Consider the following 21525-nt stretch of genomic DNA (forward strand, 5'->3'; position numbering starts at 1 on the left):
AAAATGGACAGTAAGAGCTTCTTTAAATATATATAAAGGAGGAGAGAGACCAAAGTGAACATAGGCCCCTTACTGAGGCTGGGGAACCATAATGGGAGTTACGTACAGGCCTCCGAACAGCAGTCAGGATGTGGGGCACAAGATACACCAGGGGATAGAAAGGATGTGTAAGAAAGGCAAGGTTACAGTGATCATGGGGGATTTCTATATGCAGGTAGACTGGGAAAATCAGGTTGGTAGTGGATCCCAAGAAAAGGAATTTGTGGAATGTCTACGAGATGGCTTTTTGGAGCAGCTTGTGGAGCCCACTAGGGAACAGGCAATTCTAGATTTAGTGATGTGTAATGAGGCAGATTTGATAAGGGAGCTTAAGGTGAAGGAACCCTTAGGAGGAAGTGACCATAATATGATAGGATTTACCCTGCAATTTGAGAGGAAAAAGCTGGAATCAGATGTAACGGTATGACAGTTGAATAAAGGGAACTACAGAGGCATGAGGGAGGAGCTGGCCAGAATTGACTGGGTGATGAGCCTAGCAGGAAAGATGGGAACAGCAATGGCAGGAGTTTCTGTGAGTAATTTGGGAGACACAGCAAAAATTCATCCCTAGGAAGAAGAAGCATACTAAAGGGAGGACGAGGCAACCATGGCTGACAAGGGAAGTCAGGGACAGCATAAAAGCTAAAGAGAAAGCATACAATGCGGCGAAGAGCAGTGGGAAACCAGGGGATTGGGAAGCCTACAAAGACCAACAGAGGACAACTAAAAAAGAAATAAGGAGGGAGAAGATTAAATATGAGGATAAACTAGGCAGTAATATAAAAGAAGATTGCAAGAGTTTTTTTAGATATATAAAGGGTGAGAGAGAGGCCAAAGTGGGCATTGGGCTGCTGGAAAATGACGCTGGAGAAGTAGTAGTGGGGAACAAAGGAATTGCGGAGGAATTGATTGGTACTTTGCATCAGTCTTCACGGTGAAAGACACGAGTAACATCCCCAAAGTTCAAGAGAGTCAGGGGGCAGAGATGAGTATGGTGGCCATTACCAAGGAGAAGGTGCTAGGAAAACTGAAAGGTCTGAAGGTGGATAAATCACCTGGACCAGATGGATTACACCCCAGAGTTCTGAAGGAGATAGCTGAAGAGATAGTGGAGGCGTTAGTGGTGATCTTTCTGGAATCACTGGAGTCAGGGAGGGCCCCACAGGACTGGAAAATCGCTAATGTAACCACCCTATTTAAGAAGGGAGTGAGGCAAAAGATGGGAAATTACAGGCCGATTAGCCTGACCTCGGTCGTGGGTAAGATTTTAGAGTCCATTATTAAGGATGAGAGTTCAGAATACTTGGAAGTGCTTGGTAAAATTGGGCAAAGTCAGCATGGTTTCATCAAGGGGAGGTCAAGCCTGACAAATCTGTTTGAATTCTTTGAAGAGGCAACGAGCAGGTTAGACAAAGGAGAACCAATGGATGTTATCTACTTGGACTTCCAGAAGGCCTTTGACAAGGTGCCACACAGGAGGCTGCTCAGTAAGATAAGAGCCCATGATGTTAGAGGCAAGGTACTAGCATGGATAGAAGATTGGCTGTCTGGCAGGAGGCAGAGAATGGGGATAAGGGGGTCCTTCTCAGGATGGCAGCTGGTGACTAGTGGAGTTCCATAGGGGTCAGTGTTGGGACCACAACTTTTCACTTTATACATTAATGATCTAGATGAAGGAACTGAGGGCATCCTGGCTAAGTTTGCAGATGATACAAAGATAGGTGGAGGGACAGGTAGTATTGAGGAGGCTGCAGGAGGTTTTGGACAGGTAAGGAGAATGGGCAAAGAAGTGGCAGATGGAATACAATGTGGAGAAGTGTGAGGTCATGTACTTTGGTAGGAAGAATAGAGGCATAGACTATTTTCTAAATGGGGAAAGAATTCAGAAATCTGGAGTGCAAAGGGATTTGGGAGTCCTAGTCCAGGATTCTCTTAATGTTAACTTGCAGGTTGAGTTGGTAGTTAGGAAGACAAATGCAATTTTGGCATTTATTTTGAGAGGACTAGAATATAAAAACAGGGATGTGCTGCTGAGGCTTTATAAGACTCTGGTCAGACCACGTTTAGAATATTGTGAGCAATTTTGGGCCCCGTATCTCAGGAAGGATGTTCTCACCTTGGAGAGGGTCTAGAGGAGGTTCACGAGAACGATCCCAGGAATAAAAGGCTTAACATATGAGGAACGTTTGAGGACTCTGGGTCTATACTCGATGGAGTTTAGAAGGATGAGGGGGGGATCTGCTTGAAACTTACAGAATACTGAAAGGCCTGGATAGAGTGGACGTGGGGAAGATGTTTCCATTAGTAGGAGAGACTAGGACCCAAGGGCACAGCCTCAGAGTAAAGGGAAGGCCTTTTAGAACAGAGATGAGGAGAAACTTCTTTAGCCAGAGAGTAGTGAATCTATGGAATGTATTGCCACAGAAGGCTGTGGAGGCCAGGTCATTGAGTGTATTTAAGACTGAGATAGATAGGTTCTTGATTGGTAAGGGGATCAAAGGTTATGGGGAGAAGGCAGGAGAATGAGGTTGAGAAACCTTTCAGCCATGATTGAATGGCGGAGCAGACTCGATGGGCCGAATGGCCTAATTTCTGCTCCTATGTCTTATGGGAAATAATAATGGGGAACCAGGAAATGGCAGAGGAGTTGAATAAATACATTTCTTCAGTTTTCATAGTAGAAGACACTAATAGCATTCCAAGACGAAATAATCAAGGGGCAAAAGAGGGGGAGGAACCAAATACAACAAAAAATAAATACAATATTACTAGAGCAAAAATACTAGGGGAACTAATGGGGCTAAAGGCCGATAAGTCCCCTGAACCTGATGGGTTGCATCCTAGGATGTTAAAGCAAGTAGCTACACAGATAGTGGATGCACTGATAGTAATCTTCCAAGAACACTTAGATTCTGGAAAATTCCCAGAGGATTGGAAAACTGCCAATGTAACACCCTTCTTCAAAAAGAGAGGGAGATAAAAAAACAGGGGCAGGATCTTGCCCTTTTCGGGCTGGCTCGGCAGGGGCGGCTGGGGACGGTCCAGTGTGAAATGCGAGTGGCAGTGAGTGGGCAGGTGACAGTGTGAACAGGGCGAGTGCGAACTTCACGCATGCCCGCGAGTGTATGCTTGCTAATCTCCCTGAGGCAGAGAGCTGCCTCAGGGAGATGAATTGATTTCCAAAAAAAGATTTTACTAATGTTGTAAAACATGTCCCCTCATGTGCCTCTGTCACATGAGTAGGGGCATGTTATTAATTACATTTTAAAATTTTTATTTTATTTTTATTTGCTTTTGGAAACCTCATCCCACCCCTGGGTGAGGTTCACAAAAAAGTGCAAAGGTCACTTGGCCTTTTCACCTGCCTGCTAACCATAAGGTTGGACGGGCAGCAAAAATTCTCTTTTAATTAACTTTTTAATGGCCTTAATGGGCTTTATAATTGTCAGCGGGTGCACTGCTGTCTCCGGTGTGTATCCACTGACCAAAACATCGCGCATTATTTTGTGCTCAGTCAGGTCGGGTATGCGCCTGCCCACCGAGCTAAAAATTTTACCCCAGGTAACTACAGGCCAGTTAGCTTAACATCTGTCATTGGGAAAACGTTAGAGTCTATTATAAACGTGTATAATAGCAGAGCATTTAGCATTACATGATCTAATCATGCAAAGTCAGCATGGCTTCATGAAGGGGAAATCAGGTCTAACAAATTTATTAGAATTCTTTGAGGAGGTAACAAGCAGGATAGATAAAGGGGAACCAGTAGATGTAATATTTTTGGGCCCGAATATTGCCATCGGCGTGTGGGGGCAGGCCCGACATGCTGATGCACAAAATGATGCGAGATGATGTTGGGCGTGCGTCCCAACGTCATTGTGCACCATTTAGATCGTGCCCACCGAACTGTCAAAGCCTATTAAGGACATTAGGAAACTAATTAAGCCAATTAACAGAGCTGCCCATCCAACCTTCAGTTGGATGGGCAGGCAAAGAGCCCAAATGGCCTTCACATTTTTCAGGAAACCTCATCCATGGGCAGGATGAGGTTTCCTGTAAGTTTTATTAAATAAATAAAATTTCCAAAGTATTAAAAACATGACACTGTCACATGAGGGGACATGTTTAAATAAATTTTTAACTCAATTCTTTAATTATTTTAATATTCATTCAAGCTCCCTGAGGCACGGAGCTGCATGTGTGAAAGAGCGCATGCACCAACTCTCCCACCGCCCGCCCGCACAGTTAGCACTGAGCGCTACCGGCTGTGCATTATATTGTGTGGGCCTTAATTGACTCGCCCACGTAAAATGGCGGCGCGCAGCCGATTGCGGGCGGCGATCGGCTCCATGCCTGTCCCCGCCCGCTCATGACAAGCCTACCCGACATAGGTAAGTTTCTGACCTTGGATTTCCAAAAAGCATTCAATAAGGTACTGCACATAAGGCTACTTAATAAGATAAGAGCCCATGGTGTTGGGGGTTGGATAGAGGATTGGCTAACTAATAGAAGACAGAGAGTTGGCGTACGGGGGGCATTTTCAAGATGCAACTTGTAACTAGTGGAGTGCCACAGGGGTCAGTGCTGGGGCCTCAATTATTTACGATATACGACTTAAATGAGGGAAGTGACTGTCTACTTTTGCTAAGTTTGCAGGTGACACAAAAATCGATGGGAAGGCAAGTGCTGAGGATGACTCAAGGAATCTACAGAGGGATACAGACAGGTTAAGTGAGTGGGCAAAAAAGTGGCTGGTTTAATATAAATGTGGGAAAATGTGAGGTTATGCACTTTGGCAGGAAGAATGGAGGAGCGGAATATTATTTAAATGGAGAAAGACTGCAGAAGGCTGCAGCACAGGGGGATTTGGGAGTCCTTGTGCATGAATCCCAAAAAGTTAACGTACAAGTTCAACAGGTAATAGGGAAGACAAAAGGAATGTTGGCCTTTATTTCAAAGGGAATGGAGTATAAAAATAAGGAAGTCTTGCTAAAACTAAACGAGGTACTAGTTGGGCCACACCTGGAATACTGTGAACAGTTTAGGTCCCCTTATCTAAGGAAAGATATACTGGCATTGGAGGCAGTCCAGAGAAGGTTTACCAGGTTGATACCGAGTATGGAGGGATTTTCTTGTGAGGAGAGGTTGAGTAGGTTGGCTTGTAATCATTGGAGTTTAGAATAATGAGAGGCGACCTTATTGAAACGTTTAAGATTCTTAGGGGGCTTGACAGGGTAGATTTGAGAGGTTGTTACCCCTTGTGGGAGGCTCTAGGACCAGAGGGCATAATCTCAGAGTAAGGGGGCGCCCATTTAAAACAGAGCTGAGGAGGAATTTCTTCTCTCAAAGGGTAATGAATCTGTGGAATTCTTTACCACAGAGCACTGTAGAGGCTGGATTGTTAAGTATATTCAAGGCTGGGATAGGCAGATTTTTAATCAGTAAGGGAATCAAGGGTTATGGGGACAAGGCAGGAAAGTGGAGTTGAGGATTATCAAATAAGCCATGATCTCATTGAATGGCGGAGCAGACTTGATGGTCCAAGTGGCCCACTTCTGCTCCGACGTCTTATGGTCTTATGGAGTCTTTTGCAAATTTTATCATAGAATCATAGAATGGTTACAGAATCATAGAACAGTTACAGCACAGAAGGAGGCCATTCAGCCAGGCATGTACTTGCTGGCTCTCTGCAAAAGCAATTCACCAAGTGCCACTCCCCACCTTTTCCACGTAGCCCTGCAAATTTTAAAATTGTACTTCCATTTAGCAAAGAGTGTGCAGATTGTCTAAGAGTTTCGGTTATTACCTCCTTAAGCATACGTAATGCCGGATGTATCTGATAAGTAAAGGGACTTCCTCTGAAATCTAAAGTAAATCACTCTGTCGAGTCAATGGATGAGTTTCTGTCTTGACACTGACAGGTGCACTTAAGCGCTAAAACAAGCATATTAGATAAGCCCAAAGACATGCATCATTTTAATATGAACATTTGAACCCTGATCTGTTGGCTTGTAAGTCAAATGAGGAATTCTGTGTATATTGTACGTAATAATGATCTTGTACCCCTGCAAACGTGCATCCTACGCCACAATCTTTCCATGCCCAGGAAATGTGATATTCCAATCTTAAACCAATTATAACACTTTATTAATCAATAGCTTCCTCTTATAATGAGCTATAGACCTTACATTAGATTGTCAGTCTTGGTTCAGATCAAACAGTTCTGCTTCTCAGTTAGAAGGTCACAGGTTCAAGCCTTACTCCAGAGCGCATAAGGAGGGATTGCTGATGGCAAACGGAGGCTCTATGTGCCCTCTGAGGTGCATGTAAAAGACCCCTTGGCACTATTTGAAAAATAGCATGCAAGTTCTCCTGACATTCCTCTGTCAGCCAATACCATTAAACAAACTATCTGGTCATTTCCTCATTGCTATTTGTGGAAGCTTGCTGTGCCAATTTGGCCGCTGGATTTGCCTGCATGACACTTTAAAAGTCCTTTATTAGCTGTTTAGCACTTTGGATGTCCTGAGAATGCGAAGGATGCTACAGAAATCCAAGTTCTTTCTTTCTCTTTGCAGAAAAGGGGGATATAGTGTATATGTTTGCAGAAATTATTTTCACGTTCCTTACAATGCCAGCCTCGATTTAATTTATTGGTACAAGACTGGGCTAGTGTACCGTACATTGTGCCATTGAACAAGAATGGTAAAAATAGGATTGTACCTCTGACATCGGGATGGCTGATTTATGGTGACTGAGTAAGCCAAATTTGTTTTTGTTATTTGGTTATTTTTGGGATTGACTTCCATCATTCTGTCCATGTTCTCCTCAAAATTTAATCAGTGGTCTTGACTGTAAATTACAAGTGGCATGTCTGAAATCTCAGCAGGGACATCAGGAGGTGTTGAGTAAAGGACAGATTTCTCCCGTTCCACCTTTGTGAGAAAGAAGGAAAAACAAATGGATGAATCAAGCTGAATCTCCTGATAGTCAGTTACAGACCAGTCTTCATAGAACTGACAGCAGGTACCTTGCCCATGCTTTTTTGGGGGGAAATGATATATGGAACGAGGAATTAAATTGGGGGGGGGAGGACATAACTAAATATTTTGAAGCTGGCATGGATCAGAGGGTATCAGATTCAATATTCCCTGCTCGATTAGTGGTTCGGACATCTGAGTTCCATCAGTGTCTCTCAATAATTATAAAACATCAATCAGAACCCGTTACATGAAGTCTAACAATATTGCAGCTTTGTCTTTAATTATCAGACTAATTGCCAGACATCCAGTATTAAATGAACAGGAATTTTCACCAATTAAATATTGGAAAGACTGAAGCTATTGTCAGAACCTGCGTTCCCTCATCACTGACTCCATCCTTCTCCATGGTAACTGTCTCAGGCTGAGCTAGACTGCTCACAACCTTGGTGTTATGTTTGATCCTTAAATGGGCTTCATACCACATAATCCACTCCATTACTGACCATATATTTTCACCCTGGTAACGACGCCTAGCCCTGCCTCAGCCTATCTGCTTTGGAAACCCTTATCCATTCCTTTTTTTACATCTGGACTTCACTATTCCAATGTAAACTTGAGGTCATGCATAGCTCTACTGCCCATGTCCTTACTCACATCAAGTTAATCCCTGTCCTTCCTGACTGACATTGGCTCCTGGTCAACTTTGGTTATAAAATTCTCACTCATGTATCAAATCCTTCCATGGCCTTGCCCTTCCCTATCTCTGTAATCTCCATCCTCACAATCATCAGCGATTTCTGCACTCTTCTAATTCTGACCCATTTAGCACCTCCAATTTTAATTGCTCCACTATTGGTGGACATGCCTTTGGCTGCTGGGCCCCAAGATCTGGAATTCCCTCCCTAACCTCTTTGCCTCGCGACCTCTCTTTCTTCTTTAAGACACTCTTTCAAACCTGCCAAGCTTTTGGCCATCTGCCCCAACATTGCCTTATGTGGCTTGGTGTCAAATTTCACTTTATAATGCTCCAGTGAAGCATAGTAGGAAGTTTTATTATGCATAATAAAGTTTATAAAGGCGTGATATTAATACAAGTTGCTACTGTTGTTGTTTTTGTTACCATGAGCTGAACAACTAACTTGCCATTGCTCAGATCTATTCAGAAACCTGTATCAACACTGTCTCTTTTTATACACATTTTGGGGACTCAGGCAGCATTGTTTCATAGTTTGCCATTGTGAGATTTGAACTCTTGATAGTATTATTGTAACTCTTTCAAGTACAAACCCATTTTCCATCTGTTTCAGATGAAGTTACATTGTTTCATAGTTTGCCATTGTGAGATTTGAACTCTTGATCTTGGGGTTACAAACCCAGTACCATAACCACTTGGCTATTTAGGCCAAGCAAGGTTAGCATGTAACTCTTTCGAGTACAAACCCGTTTCAATCTGTTTCAGGTGAAGTGACATTGTTTCATAGTTTGCCATTGTGAGATTTGAACTCTTGATCTTGGGGTTACAAACCCAGTACCATAACCACTTGGCTATTTAGGCCAAGCCTAATCAGGCAGCATATTGCATGACACAGAGTCTAAGTAGAAATCCAGAGGATTTGTTGCGCAATTGTCATATTAAGCGTCCTGATTATGTGCAAACTTTAGGCTAACTTTAAACTTCTTGACAGAAAAGATTTCCAGATAGTAAATAATTGACTTGTTCTAAAAGTGTTGAAAGACTTTAGCCTTAAAAATTCTGGGGGGTATTGGGAGCTTGGCAGCAAGGGGCTTTCTTCCAACCGCCTATCAAATCTCTGGCTGGAGATCAGTGGGAACCCCCCGGAAATGGCGTAAATGGCCATATACCCTTCTTCTCTAGTAATTCCATCAATCTCTCACCAAATCAATCCCAGGAAGTTGTGAGAACCTTGGCAAAATTTCAAGGTCTTTGTGTGCTTTTTTTTCAGTAAAGCTACTTATAATTCTTGGGCTATTGCCTACAACTGTAAAAATAACAAAGCATTTTGTATACTGAAAAATGACTAAGAGGGATTATAATGACTACTAAGTATTTTGGAGTCTGTAGTTCTGGCTCTTTGTTAAAAAAAATACATACAGAATGTACATTTAGCCAATCAATCTAATCACTCAGCTGTGATGCTACTTCTCAAAACACGTCACAATCACAATGAATCACTTAACAGGCACACTGAGGCTCCATTCACCAAATCATCTGAAGGAAACCACTGCTGGTGACACAGAACTCCTTCCTTATCACATGTGGATGTCAGCTTAGATTGATTTCAGATTTCGAATATATTGAATCCATAACCCACAACCAAGGAAGTGGCGCTGAACCTTTATACAGCACTAGTTCAGTCTCAATGGCAATATTGTGCCCAATTCTGGGCACCACACTTTAGGAAGGAGGTGAAGGCTTTAGGTAGGGTGCAGAAAAGATTTACGAGAATGGTTCCAGGGATGAGCATTAACTTTAGTTATGTGGATACACTGGAGAAGCGAGCATTGTTCCCCTTAGATGAAAGAAGGTTGAGATAAGATTTGATAGAGATGCTCAAAATCATGAGGGTCTAGACAGAATTGATAGAGAGAAACCGTTCCCATTGGTGGACGCCAGTGTCATACTGTATTTCCTAATACTTCTGTGAAGTGCCTTGGCATGTTTCATAACTTAAAGGCACTATATAAATGTAAGTTGCTATTGCTGTTGGAGGCAGATTCAATTGGAGCTTGTGAAAGGGAATTGGGTAAGCACCTGAAGAGAAAAAATGTGCAGGGCAAAGGGGAAGGGGCCTAGCTAAGTTCCTCTTGTGGACAGCCAGCACCAACATGCTGAGCTGAAAGTACTGTAACCATTCTATGATTTGTGGACTGGTATAGGTTTGGAGCTCATTCATAGTTAATGGCTAGGATCTAACCCTATGCAAGTCAGCCGAGCACTGTTCACCGTATAATATATTTACAATATAGATTTAATAAATACAGATCACGTTTAAGATCATAGACCATAAGACATAGGAGCAGAAATTAGGCCATTCGGCCCATCGAGTCTGCTCTACCATTCAATCATGGCTGATAAGTTTCTCAACCCCATTCTCCCGCCTTCTCCCCGTAACCTTTGATCCCCTTACCAATCAAGAACCTATCTATCTCAGTCTTAAATACACTCAATGACCTGGCCTCCACAGCCTTCTGTGGCAATACATTCCATTGATTCACCACTCTCTGGCTAAAGAAGTTTTTCCTCATTTCTGTTCTAAAAGATCTTCCCTTTGAGGCTGTGCCCTTGGGTCCTAGTCTCTCCTACTAATGGAAACATCTTCCCCACATCCACTCTATCCAGGCCTTTCAGAATTCTGTAAGTTTCAATCAGATCCCCCCTCATCCTTCTAAACTCCATCGAGTATAGACCCAGAGCCCGCAAACATTCCTCATATGTTAAGCCTTTCATTCCTGGGATCGTTCTCGTGAACCTCCTCTGGACCCTCTCCAGTGCCAGAACATCCTTCCTGAGATACGGGGCCCAAGATTGCTCACAATATTCTAAATATGGTCTGACCAGAGTCTTATAAAGCTTCAGCAGCACATCCCCGCTTTTATATTCTAGTCTCCTCAATATAAATGCCAACATTGCATTTGCCTTCCTAACTACCAACTCAACCTGCAAGTTAACCTTAAGAGAATCCTGGACTAGGACTCCCAAGTCCCTTTGCACTCCAGATTTCTGAATTCTCTCCCCATTTAGAAAACAGTCTATGCCTCTATTCTTCCTACCAAAGTACATGACCTCACACTTCTCCACATTGTATTCCATCTGCCACTTCTTTGCCCATTCTCCTTACCTGTCCAAATCCTTCTGCAGCCTCCTCAATACTACCTGTCCCTCCACCTATCTTTGTATCATTGCAAACTTAGCCAGAATGCCCTCAGTTCCTTCATCTAGATCATTAATGTATAAAGTGAAAAGTGGTGGTCCCAACACTGACCCCTGCGGAACTCCACTAGTCACCGGCCGCCATCCTGAGAAGGACCCCCTTATCCCATAAAGGTTATCCCCTTTTATTCCGTAAACTGACATTTAACCAAGTTTTACTGAGCTCCTTATCTATCTGATTCTATATAAATAAATTGGTAAATCCCTTCAGTGACAGCGCCCCACTGTGAATAACCTGGTGAACTGATCTGGCAGTCGCCTTATTTGTTTTATTTGACTCCTCCCCATGGCGGCTCTACTTCCCCTATTAGTAAGCTGACTAACTGGAAAGAGCTGTTCGACCGCTTAAGAATGTCCCAATATCCCACTAGTGCAATGGAACGCCTTCTAGTTAAACAATACTTGGTGCAAAGTCCAGAGCGAACATCTTGAAACAGCTATTGAGGGATGGAGGAAAAAGGGGGCTCATTCAAAACGCATTTATTAAAGAAACCCGCGAGAATAAGGAAAAGAAAATGAAATACTTACTTTCGCAGTTGGCGTATTACCCACCTTTACTGCACATCCAGTCATCCCGCGACTGTCCTCTTTGTCCTGCCCATAGGGATACTGATGTGACCCATTGGTCTTGTATCTCCGGTTTCCATTCGTGCATTCACTGGTCTTGAAGACATTACCTCTCTCCACCGGTCCTTGACTCCCACTTGCGTTGCCATGAGAGTTGCTACAGCCGCCGGCCAGTCGTTCTTCAACTTGCAGCAATAAACCACAGTATCTCTGGAAACTGGCAACGAGGTGAGGATCCTGAAGGGACTGGAGGAAAGAGTTCATCATTGTTTTTTTAAAAAAAACCCTCCAACCTAAGGTCCGGAAAATCAGTGGTAACGTGTAAATGGGTATCTGCACTTCTGGAGGTACCTTTCACCTCACGTGGAAAGGCTCAGCTGCACCTGTGAGTCTGACACAACAGGTTGTTTTTAATAAACGAGGAAGTAACAAGCAACTTGGCTCGACTGGCGTCCTAGTGCCCACAGATTTAGGCAGGAATTCAAGCTATGCGCGCTGTCTAAATGCTGTCCTATTACATGCCTTCTGGCAGGTTGTGCTGGAATAATAATGGATGTGCAATGTAGGATGTGCTATATTCCCGAATGTGGAATCTGTTACCACATGAAGTAGTGGAGGTGAAAAGAATAGATGTTGTTATGGCGAAGCTAGTTAAGTACCTGAGATAGAAAGAAATAGAAGGTTATGCTGATAGGGTGAGATGAAAGCCAGGTGAGGTGAAGCTCCTGTGCAGCATCAGCACTGCCATAGGGCTGAACAATCTGTTTCTGTGCTGTACATCCTACGTAATTCCTTTGTAAGCTGCAGTAAAGTAAAAACCGGTGATTAATTCAGTTGAAATTGCATTAGCCCAAGAGCAATTCAGTTCAAAATATGTTGTTCAAGGGAGGGAGCTTGTCATGTCTTACTGCCTGCTGCTAATACTTTTATTTTCACCCCAGAGACAACATTGAAATGTCCCCATGGTATATATGTATAATAAACATGAAGTGTGATGCATCTGTGGGTGGAGATGTCTCAGATGATTTTCTTCGGTTGGTGTATGTTAACATGTTAAATGTAGGAGCATGGCTTCCTGTGTGTGCTATTTCTAACAAAATATGTGTTCTAACTGAATGAATTGCTTTATGTTTTTGCTAGAAATCAGAAGAAATCCTTCCACTATGGGTAGAATTGCCCAAATAAACAGCAACAATTTGCCTACAATTTTAACATAATAACATGTCCCAAGGCACTTCATGTGGGTGAACAAAATCTGGCACTGAGCCCAGTAAGGAGATAAAACCAAAATACTGTGGATGCTGGAAATCTGAAATAAAAACTGGAAGTGCTGGAAAAACTCAGCAGGCCTGACAGCATCTGTGGAGAGAGCAACAGAGTTAACGTTTCGAGCCCATATGACTCTTCTCCCATAAGGAGATGTTGGACAGTGTTTAGTTCTTGCGAGGGAGCACCATGTCATTTCTATGAGGGAGACCAGACACAATTTAAATGAACTCAGGCACTTACTTGGCTGGCGTTAGGTCTCCCATAGGATCGAGGACACCAGAGGGTGGAAATCCCTTAAGGAGCCATGGGAGGCCTATGGTAGTGAGTTACCACTAAATTCCATGGGGTCAGGGAAAATTGGTGTCAAGTGACTCATTAATGAGCCAAATTGACATCCTGCCATCAGCGTGTGGAATTCCCATGTCGGGCCCTTCCCGCTCCAAATTTATTGGGGGCAGTTTTCCCAACCCTTGGAATGGGATGCGGGTTCTCCTGGCCCACCCCCATCACAGACTTAATTAAATTCTGCCTATTAAGGCACATGACCAAAAGCTTTGTTAAGGAGGTAGGTTCTAAGAAATGTCTTAAGGGAGGAAAGAAAGGCAGAGATGTTTAGGAAGCGAATTCTAGAGCTTAGGGCCCCAGCAATGGGGCAGCGATGAAAACTAGCAATGCACAAAAGGCCAGAATTGGAGGACTGCAAATATCTGAAGGTTGTGGGGCTGGAAATGAAGCCTGGGAGGGACTTGAAAACAAAAATGAGAATTTTAACATTGAGGCATTGCTCATCTTACCGGGTTGGAAATAGACAGTCTTAGGGATAACGTGGATATATGTTGGGGAATTCATCTCATGGTCAAATATGACACCAAGCTTGTGAACTGTCTGGTTCCACCCCAGACAGTTGCCAAGGCGAGAGTTGGGTTTTGTGCCTAGGGAATGGAGTTTGTGGCCAGAATCAAAGGCAATGATTTCGGCCTTCCCAATATTTAGTTGGAGTAAATTGCTGCTCATCTAAAATTGAATATGTCAGCAAGCAACCTGACAATTCAGAAACATTGGAGGAATCAAGGGAGATGGTGGTGATGTATAGCTAGGTATCATGAGTGTATATGTGGAAGCCAGTGCTGTGTTTTTGGATGATCATGCCAAAGGATAGTACAAGAGGACTAAGGGTAGATCACTGGGGGTCATCAGAGATAATTATGCTGAAGTGGGAAGAGAAGACATTGTAGGTCATTCTTGAGCTATGATTGGATAAATGAGAATGAAACCAGATGAGTATCTCAACCAGCTGGAGAGGTGCAGAAGGAAGGTAGAAGTGTAGAAGGTGTAGGGCATGGTCAATCACCTCGAAGGCTGCAAACAGGTTGAGAAAGATGAAGAAAGATAGATTATAATGGTCACAGTCATACAGGATGTCATATGTGACTTTGGGAAGAGTCATTTTGGTGGAAACCTGATTGAAGAGGTTCAAACATAAAGTTCCTGTAAAGGTGGGAATGGATTTGGAAGACAACAGCATATTCAAGTGCTTTTGAGGTAAACAGAGGTTGGAAATTGGCAGTTGTAGCTTTGTGAACAGAAGGTTGGAGAGGACAGCAAATTTGAAGGAGAGGGGACAATACCTAGGGAGAGTGAATCATTAAAATTATCAGTTAACATGGGAATAAGAAAGGGAAGTTGGGATTCAGCATTTAATGGGAATAGGGTGCAGGGAGCAGATGTGGGTCTTATGGATAAGTTGAGATCAGAGATGACATGAGAGCAACCAAAGAAAGATGCAAGTTTAGGAGTAGGAAAGGGGAGAACCTTAGAGGAAATCTGGCCAGGTGGGACTAAGGAAAGGGAGGGAAGCAGCAGAGGCTGCTGATTGAATGGTCTCAGTCTTAGTGGAAAAAAGTCCCTGAGATGGAGTGCATGGGCCTTTGGAATTTTAATATATAAATACCTCCTCCATTGCAATAGCAATGTTGGATACGACGGACAAAATGGTCCCGTTATTTCCTATATTGCCATGGGTCAGAATACAGAATATATATCGAATGACACCTTTCTGACATTCAAATATAGTTTCAATACACCTACTTTACATGCATATATGTGTGGATAGGTGTATTGTACATCATCTATTGTTTATGATCCAAGTCAAAGGCATGTAAAAATATGAGCAGGGACACAGCAGAGCACATCTCCAACCCATTTTCTACTTTACCTGCCCCAATTCCACCAAAATAAAACCAGCAGTGGAGGGAGGGAGAGAAATCCTGGTCCATATTTGTAGCACATAGTGACTAGAGAAAATTTTCCTGGATGTTGATAAAATGCAAGACCAAGTCATCTCAATTCCCCAGCGTGTTACAACATATTAATATACTCCAGTCTTGGTTGACATGTTTACATTACACCCAGAATATGTTAAGAAATATGAGAACATAAAACTAGGAATACTTTTCAATCGTTAGGTCTATTTTCTGGTTGATGTTTCAGATCGAAAATTGTGTCAAAAGTTTTAATTATCTACTATTCAGGCTTACCCCCCTACCTTCCTCCTCTATATTTCCTATAAACAACCATATGTCCACAGAGCTTCACCATAGATTATTTTACATGCTCAGAACATTAACACCATTGTTATACCATAGCTTTTGAGGACCGAATCCAAACATACATTCTTACGAATTAGGAGCAGAAGGAGGCCACTTGGCCCCTCGAGCCTTCTCTGCCATTCAATAAGATCATGGTTGATCTGAATGCAACCTCAACTCCACATTCCTGTTGACCCCTGAAAACCTTTCACCCCCTTGTTTATCAAGAATCTATTTACCTCTGCCTTAAAAATATTTAGACTCTGCTTCCACCACTTTTTGAAGAAGAGAGTCCCAAAGACTTACGACCCTCTGAGAGAAAAACACTCTCCTTATCTCTGTTTTAAATGAGTGACCCCTTATTTTTAAACAGTGACCCCTAGTTCTAGATTCTCCCACAAGAGGAAACATCCTCTCCACATCCACCCTGTCAAGGCCACTCAGGATCTTAAAGGTTTCAATCAAGTCACCTCTTACTTTTCCAAACTCCAATGGCTACAAGCCTAGCCTGTACAACCTTTCCTCATAAGACAGCCTGTCCATTCCTGATGTTAGTGTAGTAAACCTTCTCTGAACTGCTTCCAATGCACTTACATCCTTCCTTAAGTAAGGAGACCAATACTATACACAGAATTCCAGATGTGGTCTCACCAGTGCCATGTAAAATTGAAGCATAACCTTCCTACTTGTCAATTCAATTTCACTTGAAATAAACAATAATATTCAATCCGCATTCCTAATTACTTGCTGTACCAGCATAGTAGCCTTTTGTAATTCATGCACTAGAACACCCAGATTCCTCTAAATATTAGAGCTCTGTAATCTCTCACCATTTAGATTATGTTTCTTTTTTATTCTTCCTGCCAAGATGGACAATTTCACATTTGCCCACTCAATTAACCTATCTATGTCCCTTTGTACCCTCCTTATGCCCTCTTCACAACTTACTTTCCTACCAATGTATTGCTGAAAAAAGAGACATTTTTTGTCAGAGCTTTTTGTCTTGCACTCAACAGGACAGTTCACAAGAATTCCGAATTTAAAGGGAACAACAATTTACACTATAGGAGAAAAGAGTGCTGATTGGTAGAGGCATTGCTTTGGAGAATGCACCAGTTGATGGTGACCGACAGTTAACTGCCCAGCTTTGTTTGAAATTTAAACCAGGCAGTTTGACTCTGATTGATTGAAGCATTTCCTTGAGGGATGAACCAGTGAATGGCTGTCACTTATTTAGTTTACCTGAAAAAGGCACAATGTGTAAACATGTTCTTTCTGTCTACAAAGAACAGGGCCCTGTGCATTTATAAATGTGGCTTCCAGTACATGCAAATAAGCCACTCTGTGAGCCCAACTGACAATCTTAAATTAGTTGTCAGCATAATTCTTAACACGCTGAGAACTATTCAGCAAATGTTGTCCTGTGGGATGAGTTTTGCAAGCATGGGCTGGTTGGGTACAGTCTGTACCTTGCCCATTGCAATCAGCAGAAGGCACATGCTGTTTGATATAATTTACCAGTCTTTGGGACGTATGGGCTACATACCTAGCATTACACTGGCACTGAAATTATACACCACATTATTCATTTGTCTGATAGGCAGAAGGTCTTTTTGGCTTGATGGCAGCACCCTATTAGTGGCGAATACTACTCGTGTTGCTATTGCATAGTAACAGCGTGAAACAGCTAGCTTTATTTGTTGCTTAGATTTTTGAGATACCTTGCCCTTCCAGCATAATCTGAGGTCGACTGGGCACTTTTCAGGGCCAAAAGTGATGGCTTTAGGCCCATTCATGAGTTTGTGTAATATACAGTGTGAAATGTTCTGATCAGGTTAGCCATTATCCTGGAGGATGCCTTTGATGCACTCTATTTTTGCATTAAGCATGCATGGTAAGCAAATGGCTTGGGCCCTTTTCACGAGGTTGCCGATAAGGCCAATCGTATAGCACATGGAATTGTAAGGATCTCAACATGTATATTGACCAGTGAAGGTAGGCTTGTGGTAGACGTTGGTAGAGAACCCCTGGCAGATTTCTCAACTAGTACTTCAAGGAAAGGGCGTTCATTTGACTGTTCCATTTCAAAGGTGAATTTGAGCACAGGATGGAGCCCATTAAGACATGTAAGGAAATCGTTACATGCAGCTGCAGATTTAAATATAGCAACTGTATCATCCACATATCAAAAACATGCAGAATAATATAAGAATAGTTATCCTTAATAAGCGTGACTATATCAACAAAATGCATGCCATTCTTAATGATGGTTCCAAAGTCATATCCATTGGACCTGCCACTCAACATGACCAGATAGCCTTGCTCGAAAGTAAGTGTAACCAATGCTTGCTGGACTTGTGTGAGAGCGATGATATATGTGACCAGGTTTGTCCTCATGGCTCACTGCGTCCACGTATGTATGGGCTGCCCAAGACACACAAAATTGATGTCCCTTTACCCCCTATCTTATCCATGACTGGTTCTGCACAACATGAATTGGTCAAATGGTTGGGTGAGCTGTTACAACCAGTTTTGACCAAGTTTTCCATGTACAAGGTGAACGATTCCTTCACATTTGCGAAGACCATACAGGACTTGCATATTGACAGCAATGCTGTATCCATATGCTCATTTGACATTGCTAGCCTATTCACCAATGTTCCACTTAAGAAAGCCATAGATATTTGTGCTGCAGCACTATATCATGGCGATCTAGACCCACCACCATTGCATGCATCTGTTTTCATTGAACTTATGTACTCGGCAACCTGTATATTTCAGTTTAGTTTTAATGACACGATGCATGCCCAAATATATGACACTGCCATGGGATCCCTTCTAGGCCCAGTTCTCACATAAATCTTTGTTGGGTTCCATGAGAAACGCGTCTTCAGTGGAATGACATCTCACCTCTTACCCCTTGCATGTTTCTGATATGTAGGTGATACATTTGCTATATTTAAATCTGCAGCTGCATGTGGTAATTTCTTGCATGTCTTAATAGGCTCCAGCCTGTGCTCAAATTCATCTTTGAAATGGAACACTCAAATGCACTCCCCTTCCTTGACATACTAGTTGAGCAATCTGTTGTGGGGGGTTCTCTACCACGATTTACCGCAGGCCTACCTTCACTGGTCAATACACACGTTGGGATTCTTACAGTTCTACACGCTATAAATGGGCCTTATCGGCAACCTCATGAGTGATTTGCTCACCATGCAAGCTTGATGCTGAAATAGGGCAGGATAATGATTACACTGATCAAATCATTCATACTGTACATTGCAAAATCCCATGAATGGCCCTAAGGCGTCACTTTCGGCCCTGAAAAGTGCCCAGTCTACCTCAGGTTACCCTAAAAGTGCAAGATATGTCAAAAATTTGAGCAACAGGTGAAGCTAGCTGTTTCATGCTGCTACTATGCAGTTGCAACATGAGTGGTATTCTAACAGGATGCTGCTGTTAAGCCAAAAAGATGTTCTGCCTATCACACAAATGAGTAAAATGGTATATGAATTTCAGTGCTAGCATGATGCTAGCTATGTAGGCTATAAGGCTGGTGATTGTATCAAACAGCATGTCCCTTCTGCTGTTCACAACAGGCAAGATATAGGCCGTACACAACCAGCCTGTGCTTGCAAAACTCAAAACGCAGTGTCCGACATTAGATGTGATTCCATGATTGGCTTCAATAAAAAATGACTCTTTTTTCAACAGTACTCAAATTCTGTACTATCAAATGACTATTTCCTACCTACCTTTGTGTCATCAGCAAATTTAACAACCAAACCTTCAGTCCCTTTGTCCAAGTCATTTATGTAAATTGTAAAAAGTTGAGGCCTCAGCATTGATCTCTGTGACACACCACTAGATTCATCCTGCCAACCAGAAAGACTCATTTATGTTAGCCAGCCAACCTTCTATCCATGCCAGTATGTTACCCCTGCACCATGAGTTTCTATTTTCCACAATAACCATTGAATTGGCACCTTATCAAATGCCTTCTAGAAACCTAAGTACAGTACATCCACCAGTACCCCTTCATCCACAGCACATATGAGTCCTTCAAATATCTCCAGGATATTCTTTCTGGTCCCACAAAACTAAGTACCTTGGTGATTTTATTAACAAAAACAGAATTACCTGGAAAAACTCAGCAGGTCTGGCAGCATCGGCGGAGAAGAAAAGAGTTGATGTTTCGAGTCCTCATGACCCTTCAACAGAACTCAAGCTGGTGATTTTATTTCCCATTTGCAGAGCAGCCTGCAGCTGCCCCTTTAAGCACTGTTGGTTCAGCCTTTCAGTACTCATGTCCACTGGACAGAGCGCACGTGCCATGCAGTGAAATACCAAAATTGAATTGGGGCCCAACATGGCACAGGACCCAAATTTGTCGATTTAAGTAGGCTGTAGCTGTTTTGGACTGCAGCTCAGCTCATCCAAAATCTTGGCAGGCTAGGCAGACGCAGGGATGAGGCAGTAAATAGTGTACTGCAATGTTTGTCCCAAAGGGACGAAATCAACTCCATGGTAACCTGAGCTGGATACAGTATTCTTGCTGCAGTCTCACTATTTCACTTTGACTGCACACTCAAAATATAAAGACCCAGCCACCACTGGATTACTCAATGTACTTTGAATTCGCTTACTTAGTTTTTAAAATTTAATATTTTGTACCTTTGCAAAATAATTACACTAAAATTAGCTTAGAACCAAAGTTAGTTTCTTTTTAAATTATGCTGTTGAAGTAACAAACTAACCTATAAAAATGATAAGAAAAGTTCTCAAAATTTCCATTGTTCCTTTGGATTTATAGGATCTGGTGGTATAACAAAACACTTCATCACTTTGGTAATTGTAGTTTCCCATTGAGATATTTTTGAGTGGAGGATTTTCTCGGCTCTTTGTCATGAATTTTTAAAGCTCAAGTATAGTGAACACATTTATGATTTCATTTAAATGGCTGGTAGAGAAGGTGTTCCTCCTTTGTATCTGCAAATGATTATGTCTAAATCCTTTCCTTGTTCCACATTCTGTAAACTTTTATCTGTAATTGTATAACTTTTTTTAGTCAAATACATACACTGCTTTCCATCTGCTCGTGTTGGAGGACATTTGTCATTGATCTTGAGGACTATGTTGCCTTAAAGCCATTTGAAAAATATCCAAGTCTTGACACATCAACCTTTCCTGTAAAATTTGGTACTGTGCACCAGCTTCAATATTCTGCTGATTACACCCATCAAAATAGATATTAAACATTAGAAACAACAATTGTTGCTAATCCACCATGATTCTCTGTGTCCCGGCTAATAGTTATCCCTCAATCAACATCAGAAAAACAGATTATCTGGTTATTTTTACATTGCCAATTGTCATTTGCTGTGTGCAAATTGGCTGCTGTGTTTTCCACATTACAACAGTGACTGTACTTCCTTAGCTGTAAGGTGCTTTGAGATGTCCAGTGCATAATCATGAAAGGCATTACATAAATGCAAATCTTTCTTTCTTACATATAAACAGATTTTTCTTTGGTTCTTTTTAATGTGTTAACTAGTAGGATCAATTGCTTTTGCTGAAAGCTTTTTTTACATCTATCCATAACTTGGATGGGGTGGGGAAAAAGTTCCCCATGTCTAGTCATGCTGGAGGTTTGTCTTGTTAATTTAAACTAATGTCCTGAATTCTTTGCTCATCTACAGGTCTGCTTATATCTACATCATCTACATCTTGCAGCTTTTTTAACATCTGAATCATATCTCCCTCTATTTTCTTCCCTGTATTGGCACTGCCTTTAATGTTGCAAGTTTCTCCATAATCTTGGAGCCCAAAGACCTGGAGCCATTCTTCTCACTCTTCTGCAACCTGAGTCCAGCATAGGAATGTCCTTTTGGTGCTAAGATGTCCAAGTCTGCACTCACCATTGTAAATATGGTCTCACCAGTGATCTGTGTAAAATTATAATTAACTGTGCTCAAGACCTGGTATTTGATTAATTTTCTTAACAGGTTCTCAATGCCTGGAAATTTTTAATGAATAATCAACAACCCCATCCAATCTATTTCTTCCTTTATGTTTAGAAATAGGACATATATACAGATGCTTTCTGTTTCCTAAAGCAATATACATT

General features: G+C 42.1%; 1 protein-coding gene across 5 annotated transcripts in view; it reads right to left on the reverse strand.

The window, feature by feature from the left end:
- Nucleotides 1–11946, reverse strand: part of sgpp2 (sphingosine-1-phosphate phosphatase 2) — a 59688-nt gene extending 47742 nt beyond the window's left edge. For 2 of the 5 annotated variants that reach the window (XM_041181106.1, XM_041181096.1), the window contains exon 1: nucleotides 11500–11946. In XM_041181106.1, the coding sequence (XP_041037040.1) occupies nucleotides 11500–11805 (306 nt within the window). In that variant the 5' untranslated portion in view covers nucleotides 11806–11946. The remainder of the gene's footprint in view (nucleotides 1–11499) is intronic. The other 3 variants (XM_041181110.1, XM_041181094.1, XM_041181091.1) reach the window with 3 other exon arrangements.
- Nucleotides 11947–21525: the final 9579 nt, after the last annotated feature.

This window comes from Carcharodon carcharias, chromosome 2, assembly GCF_017639515.1.
Source record: "Carcharodon carcharias isolate sCarCar2 chromosome 2, sCarCar2.pri, whole genome shotgun sequence".
NCBI lineage: Eukaryota > Metazoa > Chordata > Chondrichthyes > Lamniformes > Lamnidae > Carcharodon > Carcharodon carcharias.